At 29.1% G+C, this 11174-nt stretch overlaps 1 protein-coding gene across 1 annotated transcript; it reads left to right on the top strand.

The window, feature by feature from the left end:
* Window positions 1-3689: 3689 nt before the first annotated feature.
* Window positions 3690-5643, top strand: LOC127107251 (uncharacterized). The gene is made up of 7 exons (XM_051044549.1): window positions 3690-3844; window positions 3950-4036; window positions 4124-4276; window positions 4535-4696; window positions 4799-4852; window positions 4973-5113; window positions 5181-5643. The coding sequence occupies exons 1-7, from the start codon at window positions 3728-3730 to the stop codon at window positions 5559-5561; spliced, it is 1095 nt and encodes a 364-aa protein (XP_050900506.1). The 5' UTR covers window positions 3690-3727; the 3' UTR covers window positions 5562-5643.
* The last annotated feature ends 5531 nt before the right edge of the window (window positions 5644-11174 follow it).

Below are 11174 nucleotides of genomic sequence, written 5' to 3'. Positions count from 1 at the left end.
AATAATCTTAATAATAACAATAATAATAATCACTATTAAAGTTATAATTATTAATATTATTTGTAGTTTCTAAATTCTCAGTGAAACAAATATCAAGTCAACAAAAAAATATAAAATTGATATTCTTCATCCATTTATTATTTTAAGAAAACTTCAAATTTTAATTCTTATTAAATAATTGATGTATCTCATCTATATATAGGTCATATACATTAGTTGTTATAGGAATATAAAAAGTCAAAATTTGGTTTAAAATAAAAAAATAGAGAGAATATATTTATTATTTTAATAATTTTTTAAAAAGTTATAGTTTCATTTATATTATATAACTAATTTTAAAATTAAATAGTACAACATAAAAGTCATTTATATCACACGATTGTCAAATAAATTTCACATGATTTAAGATGTTGAGTCTAAAAATATATATATAAAACAAATATGATATAAATAAAAAATATAAAATTGATATACTTCCTAGATTTCTTATTTTAAGCAAATTCTCTAGATTTCTTATTTTAAGCAAATTCTCTCTCTCTCTCTCTCTCTCTCTCTCTCTCTCTCTCTCTCTCTCTCTCTCTCTCTCTCTCTCTCTCTCTCTCTCTCTCTCTCTCTCTCTCTCTCTCTCTCTCTCTCTCTCTCTCTCTCTCTCTCTCTCTCTCTCTCTCTCTCTCTCTCTCTCTCTCTCTATATATATTATATATATATATATATATATATATATATATATATATATATATATATATATATATATATATATATATATATATATATATATATATATATATATATATATATATATATATATATATATATATATATATATATATATATATATATATATATATATATATATATATATATATATATATATATATATATATATATATATATATATATATATATATATATATATATATATCAGATACAATAGTTATTCCATGATTTTAAGAGCAAAATTTGGTTAATTTGGTTATAACAAGGAAGAGATGAATTATATTTATTATATACCGTTTTTCTTTTCTAGAAAATGAGGTTGTTTTGCATATAGTATGGTTGGATTTCTTTAGAATGAATTATCTTGTAAAGTTTAAATTCAAATTTATTTATAAATTTTTAAACATTAATGATTATTAATAATTTCTTTAGATTATGGATTACGTGATTCAAGATACTTATTTAATTTATTCAATTACATTTAATTATTATTATTATTATAAATATTTAAATAATTATTATTAGTAGTAGTATTCGGGTAGTTTTATTCATAATAATTATAATCTTTATTATAATAACAATAATAATAATCATTATTATTATTATTATTGTTATTATTATTAATATATTTGTAGTTTCTAAATTCACAATGAAACAAATATTGAATCAACAAAAAAACATATAAAGTTGATATACTTTCTCCATATTTTATTTTAAGCCAACATCAAATTTTTATATTTATTAAATAATTGATGTATCTGATCTATATATTAATCAGATATATTAGTTATTCAATTAATCTAAAAAGTCATATTATTTTAATATTTTCTAAAAAATTATAATTATAATTATATTAGATAAATTATTTAAATTTTAATAGGTAGATTATAGAAATTATTAAAATACCTGATTGTCAAATAAATTGTAAATAAATTTAATAAGACTTAAGATGGTAAATATAAAATAAGATATTAAATTTTTTCACTTTTATCAACGTTTAATTAAAAAATATTCAATGAATAGTATTTTTAATATTTGTTCAAAACATTTTACTCTAAGATTTAATATGTATATATGAAAACTGATATATTAAATATAATTTATCTTTTCTAGAAAATGAGGTCATAGGGTATAGCTTGGTTGAATTTCTTTAGAATGGATTATCTTATAATGTTTAAATTGAAATTTATTTAAAATTTTTATAATATTAATGATTATTAATATTTTCTTTAGATTATGGATTACTAAATGGAAGATATTTATTTAATATATTACATTACATATTACTATCATTATTACTATTAATATTATTATTACAATTATTATTATTATTATTATTATTTATATAATTTAATTAATAATGATAATCTTAATAATAAAAATAATAATAATCACAATTAAAATTATAATTACTAATATTATTTATGGTTTCTAAATTCACATTAAAACAAATATCAAGTCAAAAAAAATGTAAAGTTGATATACTTCCTCCATTTATTATTTTAAGAAAATCTATTTTTTTATTAAATAATTGGTGTATCTGATCTATATATAAAGATACATTAGTTGTTATATGAATATAAAAAGTCAAAATTTGATTACAATAAAAAATAGATAGAATAAATTATTATTTTAATAATTTTTAAAAAGTTATAATTTCATTTATATTATATAAATAATTTTAAATTTTAAAAGATACAAACAGAAAAATTATTTATATCAAATGATTGTCAAATAAATTTTAAATAAATTTCATTAGTCTTAAGATGTTGAATCTAAAAATATATATATGAAACAAATATGAATCTGATATACTATAGTTATTCAATAATTCTAAAAGTTAAAATTTGGTTTTAACAAAGAAAGGATGAAGTGGATTTATTATTTTAATCATTTTTCAAAAGTTATAGTTTTATTTATATTAGATAAATAATGTTCAAATTTAATCACTTTTCAAAATTGTGAATAAATTTAATAAGACTTAAGATGGTGAATCTAAAAAATATATATGAAACTGTTTCACTTTTATCAATATTTAATTAAGAAAAATTCAATGAATAAAATTTGTAATATTTGTTCAAAAACATTTTTTCTAAGATTTAATTTGTATATATATAATTGATATATTATATACTGTTTTTCTTTTCTACAAAATGAGTCCGCTTCGGATATAGCATGGTTGGATTTCTTTAGAATGATGTAAAGTTTAAATTCAAATTTACTTACAAATTTTAAAATGTTAATGATTATTAATAATTTCTTTAGATTATGGATTACATGATTCAAGGTACTTATTAATTTATTCAATTACATTTAATTATTATTATTATTATTATTATTATTATTTTAATAATAATAATAATAATTATTCAGGTAATTTTATTTATAATAATTATAATCTTAATTACAATAATAATAATTATTATCTCTATTATTATTTGCAGTTTTTAAATTCACAATGAAACAAATATTGAGTCAAAAAATATATATAAAGTTGATGTACTTCCTCCATTTCTTATTTTAATCGAACAACAAATTTCTATATTTATTAAATAATTGACGTATTTGATCTATATATATTAATCAGATACATTAGTTATGCAATTAATCTAAAAAGTCATATTTAAAAAAGTTATTATTTTATTTATATTATATAAATAATTTTAAAATTTCATTGGTACAACATAAATATTATTAAAATCACTAGATTGTCAAATCCCAAGCATCTTAAAGATTATAAATAAATAATATCCTATTTTATTATTAAGAAGTTTATTATTTTAAATCACCAATTTATAAGAAATTAGTGGTTATAATAATATATTGAATAGATTAATTGAATTTTTGTAATCATTTATTTAAATTTAATATCATTTTAATTTTAATTTTTAAACTCAAAATTTTGTGTTCAATTTCATATGGGAAGCATCTGTTATTATTAGTATAAATAGGTATAAATAATTGAACAATTATTACATAAAAATCAATAAAAATTAAAGTCTATAGAGTCATGACATTATTTTTTGTGCTAGTTCTTAGCTTTAGCATAGCATGCAGCAATGTTGATGCAAGAACTAGAATTCTATCAAATGAGACAAGTTATTTTACTACATCTGATACCGTTATGGTATTGTTTACTATTTATTTTCCTTTGTTATAATTTGTTTTACGGTTTATTATATGAGCCATGGTAAGGGTTTGACATGATTCTAATTTTTGTTAACATATCCAGCATCATGTGGACATTGATTTTGATTGTATTGATATCCACAAGCAACCTTCTCTAAATCATCCTTTATTAAAAAATCACAAAATCCAGGTATAAAATGTTTAAATCTTTATAGGTTTAATAAGATTACTTGATTTATTATGCATTTTAAAATGTTTCCATTTCATTGCCAAATAGCTTTATCCAACTTTTACAAAAAACATTATGTCAAAAAGGCCATCTTATGATGGTAAAATCATTGAAGAATGTCCAATAGGAAAAGTTCCGTTTCACAAGAAAACAAAAAGACGTCAAATTGAAGGTTTTCAGCCAAATTCACATGAGTATCATGTAAGTGGACCCTCCTAATCATATCATGTAGTATAAGGTTATAAATTATATAATAAATTTAAGCTATCATAATATATTTATTGAGGATTAAGTATCAATATTAATTAAAAATAGCTTCTCACAACTACAAATATATTATGTAATTTAAATTAAAAAATTGAAAAATAAGTTGATGCAATAGGGTCTACACCACTGTTTTTAGTTTTTAAGAATCTTATAATTATTAATCTAAATATTATATTTGTCATTATTTTCTAGTCGATCAGCCTCGATACAAACCAAACTATGACATTTCATGGAGGATGTGCATACATTGGTGCATATAATTTAACACTTAAAGGAAAGCAATATAGTTTATCTGGAATTTGGGTTGAGAGTGGTCCACCATCTAATTTGAATAAAATATTTTTTGGCGCTGGGGTAAGTTGTTTTTAAGATTTCAAACTAGTATATTTGGTTTATTTTTCATGTGTAAATAAAACTTTTAATGAACTATTTGTATCAATTTTTTTCATCTACAAGGTTATGCCAAACTTATATGGAGATAGTCAACTTCACCTAATAGCACGTTGGACGGTATTATTATAAAATTAATGTTCCTTATAATTTTTAAATATTCTTAATAAAATGACTATTGAATTTATTAGAAAAAAACAATTTTAATATTGTTTTGCTCAATTTGATACAAACATGCAGGCAGGTGGATCAGGATGTTACGATATTCTTTGTCTTGGATTCGTGCAAGTCAAAACTCATTCATATCTTGGAATGATCCTATCACCTGTTTCTAGGATTGGGGTGTTTAGAAAAATGGTTGTTGTTGCCACAATCAAACAGGTAATTTTCATTTGAAAATTTTTATAATGTATATTTTATTATCTTTTAATTGTTTAAATATTTGTAGGATAAAGTAACGGGTCATTGGTGGTTATGTATATACTCAGAGCTAGAATGTTTTGGATACTTTCCAAAAGAACTATTCTCTCACTTAAGTTCGGGAGCATCTATCGTTAGATATGGCGGTGAAACTTATACTCCGTCTGGAATGGTTAGTCCTCCAATGGGTAGTGGAAGATTGCCACAAGAAAAATTCATAAACTCGGGTTTCATGGAAAGGGTTGAGATAATTAATTCAGAATATAATCAAATTGATATAAATCCTAGAACTATGAAGATAAACAAAAATGGTAATTTAAGTTGTTATGACTTATTATATCGTGGTTTTGAAGGAGGCTCTGCTCGTCATGCTTTTCTGTATGGTGGGCCTGGTGGAAGGTCATGTTAATGATTGTATCATAGAATAAAGTTATTAAAAGGCTTCATAAAATCTTAATAAATAAAGTTAATTATTTCTCCCTTGTGTTTTATATAGCTCCCTAGATATATAAGTTTACTTGTTATAATGATCTATAAACTCTAAAAAAAATTGAAAGCTTAGATGAATAAAACGTAAGATGTTGAATATAAAACTTAAGTAAGCATTTAGACATGTTAATCAAAGCCCTAAAGGCCATGCACAAGAGGTTTGATATTAGAAGGCCTAAAAGAAAATAAGCACCTAAACCAGCTAGCATACAAAACTATAAGTGGTGAAGAAGATGATAAGACATATAAGTCAACAACTAAGTCACAATAAACTTAGGCAATGTTTGACTTAACTGATCCACCACTTTATAATTCTTTTTCTGATTATCCTCAACAACTCTTCAGCTTCTTGGGAGGAAAAAGTACAAGGCACTACACTCTACTGAGGGACATTAATCTGCATAGGTTCTTGGTTACCGTCCATCACTTGTTTATCCTTAGATTTCGCCAAGGCATCAACATTATCTTGAGTATTTTGTGAAGGGAAAAGCCTACCACTTCTTGTAGTTCTACTTGTGCCAGCAAGATTATCAACATTCAAACTGTAATCTACACACGACTTCTCTTCATAAGGCTTCTCTTCTTGATTTACCCTATTAGAGTAAACATCTAAACCATAATGCGATGGAACAACCTTCTCACTAGAGTAGGTAATAGGACTAGGAAAAGTAATAGTCAAGGGAGCTGGTCTAGCCGGAGCTGGATTATTAATCGGAGTATATGTGATAGAGACCATATTAACATTTATCTCTTCAATCTTCTTATCTTTCATAATTCTGTCAAACTATAAAAACCCTTCAGTGATTAGACCCTGAATTCCTGCTTTTAGATCATCGCAACCTTCCGGTTGATTCTTGCATTTGTGGTATTCCGGGAAACAATCAGGATAAACATCATTTTTAATCAAATATTCTTTAACGAACGACAACAGAGTAGTCACCAAATTCACATCCATGATCAAAATCAAACTTTCACCATGTTCAATGGCATTGACAGCTGGTCCATTATGAGCAGGCATCAGATTCTGGATAACATTGGGTCCATTATCTGGAGTGAACTGGATGGCCTTTGAATTTAACAAATTTTGCACTGCATACTTAAGAGCCAAGAAATTTTCCACATCATGACCTACACCACTGGAATGAAATTTGCACTGAGCATTAGGATTGTAATTTGCAGGAAGCCTCTTAGGAGGAGCTGACATATTCCTTAGATTAACCAACTTAATTTGAAGTAGATGCTGGAGTACTTGAGATTAAGACATAGAAATCATATCAAATACATTCTCAGGTCCGGGTTGTCTCTGTTGATTGTAGTTACAGCGAGGAGCATTTTGTTGATGTTGATACTGGGTTGTTGCGGTTGAGGAGCTGTAGCGACCGATATAGTCATAACATTCACTTATTGTTGTTGTTGTTGAGTTCTTCCTCGACCCCTATAAGAGTACATAACACTAAACTCACCCCCATTCTTCTTTGGATACCCACTGAACGGTTTCTTACCACTTTCTCCTGCAGAACTACCGGCATTAGTAGATTGGATTTTTCCCATCTTGAGACCAACCTCAATTCTTTCTCCCGCTATTACTAATTCAGAAAACCAAACGAAAGTACTTCCTACCATTTTATCATAATAAGACCCTTGCAGAGTACACATGAACATCTCAACAAGTTCTCTCTCCATCATCAGAGCTTGAACTCAAGTAGCTAATTCACACCATTTCTAGGCGTACTCTTTGAAGGACTCATTTGGGCCATGGGTCTGACTTTGTAACTAGGTTCTATTAGGAGCCATGTCAATGTTGTATTGATAATGCCTCACAAATTCCTCGACCAAATCTATTTAAGTCCGAATATAGGTCCTCTCCATATGCATACACCATTCCAATGACGCCCCAGATAGGTTCTCCAAAAAGAAATGCATCAACAACCTTTCATCCTCCGAATACTCAAACATCTTGCGTTACTAAGGTTTCACATGTGGTTTAGGACAAGTTGTGCCGTTATACTTGTCAAGAACAAGAACTTTGAATTTTAGTAGAACTGTTACTCCTAGTACCAGCCCCAGGTCATTAACATTAATCCCCAAAACTCCTCAGCCTTCTACCGCTTTCAATCTCTCTTCCAGAATGCAGTACTTCCTATATTCAGCAGGAAACCCCAGATCACTGTTGTGCATAGAGTACATGTATTCATTATGATCCATCTCCAATTCTTGTACATGAGGTTTCCCTTTCCCATTTGGATGTCCCAACATCTCTCCAGTAATGAGATGCGATTTATGATTATATGGTGGAGGTGGTGGAAAATGGCCTTGGTTTCCATGCATACCCTGGTTCTGAATGACATTTCGATAACCATTAGCATGTTGATCATTGATGTTCATATCAGGCAAATTCATAGTGGCATTGGAACGAGGCTTCCCCATAGAAATATCTTCAAACATAAACTCAGGATGTTCATTCTCATTTTGAACCACTCTAGGTCTCTCAATAAGAGCCCTTAACTCCTCTTGACCAAGAGCCAAGTTCATGATAACCTCCAAAACTGCGCCATTTCGGTGTCCATCTGAGTCCTCATATCTATAAGATCAGCCTGAATCTGCTTCATATGGTGACGCTGGTTGCTTCTAGTGGAATACCGGTGGAAACTTGGATTTGCAATCTCTACTAAGAAAATCTTTACCCCTATAAGATCAGTCAAGATAAGAAGACCGACCAGAAAACCTGTTACGTAGGGGATATGAACGCGTGAATGTATACAATGTATGCGATGACATGTTCAAATATTTTCAGGGATCTAGAACTTCGATTCGAGTTATTTAAGCGATAGAAAAGAAGATAAACAATGAACTCTAATAAACCAACCATCATACTCATTAAGTCGAAATAAAGAGTAATACAAGCAGTTCACACAAAAGAAACAGCTAGCCAAAGGCAGTAGTACAAAATAAAGGGACCCCATCCACAACCCCGATGGTGGTCACCACATGAAAAAGATAAGAAAAAATATAATCTTCCCACTCTACATAGGTCAAAGGCCCTCCATTCTTGAAATGCTTCAAACTCCACCTCTTAGACTCCTTGAATAGCTTCCTTGTTCCCTATTGATCCCACCTTAGAGCAAGACTTTGAATAACCACATCCTTTTGGAAAATCATGCCATCTAGGTATTGACACTACTCAATCAACTTCTCGCACTCGTTGCATTATGGATGTGAAATTTGATCATCATCTTTTCCCTCCAACTGAACCTTGAGACTTGCAACCTCCTATATGAATTTTCCCAATTGAATGTTGCTTCCCTTGAGTGGAGTCTCCACCCCTAGCTTATGAATGTTCTCTTCTTTAAATTGGACATCTTTAGCTCGGAGTTGCTTCTCTAACTCTTCAATCTTGGCTATGTATATTTTCTCCATATTGGCTTTGAATGCTTTAAGAACTTCATAATCTCAGCGCTTTTGCTTGATCTTCTCTTAAGCTTCTTCAAGAACCTTCTTATCAACATGAAAAGAAACAGACGTGTTTCCTCTACCATCTTCAAACCTTGGTATCTTCTTTACTTTCACAACCCCAATCATTTCTCTTTGAACCTTCTTAAGCTTGTGAGACAATTGAGATTTCCCTTGACTGGCCACGAGAAGCTTTACCCCTAACTCTTCATTCATTGCAAGTAATCGGAGATTCTGAGCTTAAACTCATAGGATCCCTTAGGCACATCATTTGGCTAATCAGGCTCTTGTGGATATAGAGGAGCCTCTAGAGAGAAAGGCCAATGACGATCCTTGTTCCTCTCCTCGATACACTTAACATAAGGTGAATAGACTTCAAATCTTTCTTCCTAAAATATATCCCTCATTTCAGATGAATATTTCCCCATGCTTTGGCATCTCTTTCCATCCATCCAGTACTATCAGGCACATCATAAAACATAGATTCTTGCACATATTTGTCCTCAGGTGGACCTTTCAAAGCATACCCTAATTATCTTTGAGAAAGAGTTAGGTTGTAATTAATACCACCCTTCATCCCCATGAGAGGCACATTAGGAAACTCCCCACAGCTAAGGATCACTTCTTTACTTTCCGGTTTACTCAAACTATGCTTGTACCAATAAATTTCCTTGGAGGTGAGTCCCATCATCCTTTGGGACCATTTCAAGGTTATGAGACCCCAATTTTGACCCTAAGATCCCTTATGCAATTTCATCATAAGCATTAGCATTGGATCATACCTTGGCATCCTCCTTGCCCCTCTTTCATTGGGTTTGTTTTGGGAGAGATCACCAAGCACTTTGTGATTGTATCATACTTGTATATCGTCATTTTACTAACCAAAATACCAAAAAATGTGTCTTTGCATTTGCCTAACTCTTTTGTAGGTAGGGCATGATCTCCATTGATCTATCAAGTTCATATCTAGGGTTTAAGACCCTCATGACAAAGAGCACAACCATGAATTGATACAATAATGTTTATAAGCATCATATATGAGTTCCATTGTTTCCTACATGTTATATTGATCAATTTTTCTTCAAGAGTTTGAGGGTGATTTGCCTTGGAAACCCTAGTTTGACTAGGTATCTTGAGTAACTTCTCCAACAAGCTATCTCACCAATTAATCAAATTTCTCAAGGGACACTTCAAAATTCACTATCTTATGCATATATGATCTACCATGAGCCAAGAAAGTCAAGAGAATTGAAGGTTAGCAAGTTGGTTGATGGTGGTTGGCCAGATGAATTCATCTAACCAAAACTGGGTCTCCCTAGACCCTATCTCCTACAATTTTTACCATATGAAAATTATTTGAAGATCCAAGTTACTCTAAATGACATTACAAACAACTTTCATGTTGAGACCTAGATCTAGTTTTTCTTGGAAAATCATTTTCTATGTTGAAACATTATAGGTTATTTTGTCTAAACCCTAATTTGAAAGGCAACTTCCCAAGGCCATAACATGCTCAATTTTTATGATATGAAAGATTTCCAAGTTGCACAATCAAATTCAAGGTTTCTACTTCAACTTTGATGTTTGGAGTGAGAGCTAATTCAACTTTTTTGAGCATGTGATATGAGGTTACATTATAGTTCATTCTTGACCTATACCATTGAGCAAGTGATTTTTCCAAACTTCAAAAATGCATAACTCTATCATTTAAAATCCAAATGACATGAAATTTTCGACCATTTTGAAGGTATTTGAAATATCTACAACTTTTATGAAGACACTTTTCTCATTTGAAGCATACATAAAATATTAAGCAAGGTGGAATATTGAGATATATGGCTTGACACTTAGAAAAATTTTCAACATGTTGAAATTTCCAAACTTCCACCTCAAAATTCTTCATGTTCGCAGCTCCAAATGGAGAAGTGTTGAACATGAAAGTTGTTCCTCTTGATCTATCCTTTCCAAAAAATCCAATTCCATCCATTTTGGACAAGAATTGCTAGGGCTGGGCATGGCATGAACATTGCATCATCAATTGGCAAAGATCAAACTTTAAACAGCTATGTACAATTTCCTTGCA

The sequence above is a fragment of the Lathyrus oleraceus genome, chromosome 7 (genome assembly GCF_024323335.1).
Source record: "Lathyrus oleraceus cultivar Zhongwan6 chromosome 7, CAAS_Psat_ZW6_1.0, whole genome shotgun sequence".
Classification (NCBI taxonomy): Eukaryota; Viridiplantae; Streptophyta; class Magnoliopsida; order Fabales; family Fabaceae; genus Lathyrus; species Lathyrus oleraceus.
This window is presented reverse-complemented; position numbering and strand designations above follow the sequence as displayed.

What these genes read in the sequence shown, in the direction of transcription:
- LOC127107251 (XM_051044549.1), top strand. Translation starts at nt 3,728, where the DNA reads ATGACATTATTTTTTGTGCTAGTTCTTAGCTTTAGCATAGCATGCAGC. An exon ending in CAAATTCACATGAGTATCAT is followed by an intron (nt 4,277 to 4,534) that starts GTAAGTGGACCC and finishes ATTATTTTCTAG; the next exon opens with TCGATCAGCCTCGATACAAA. An exon ending in AAATATTTTTTGGCGCTGGG is followed by an intron (nt 4,697 to 4,798) that starts GTAAGTTGTTTT and finishes TTCATCTACAAG; the next exon opens with GTTATGCCAAACTTATATGG.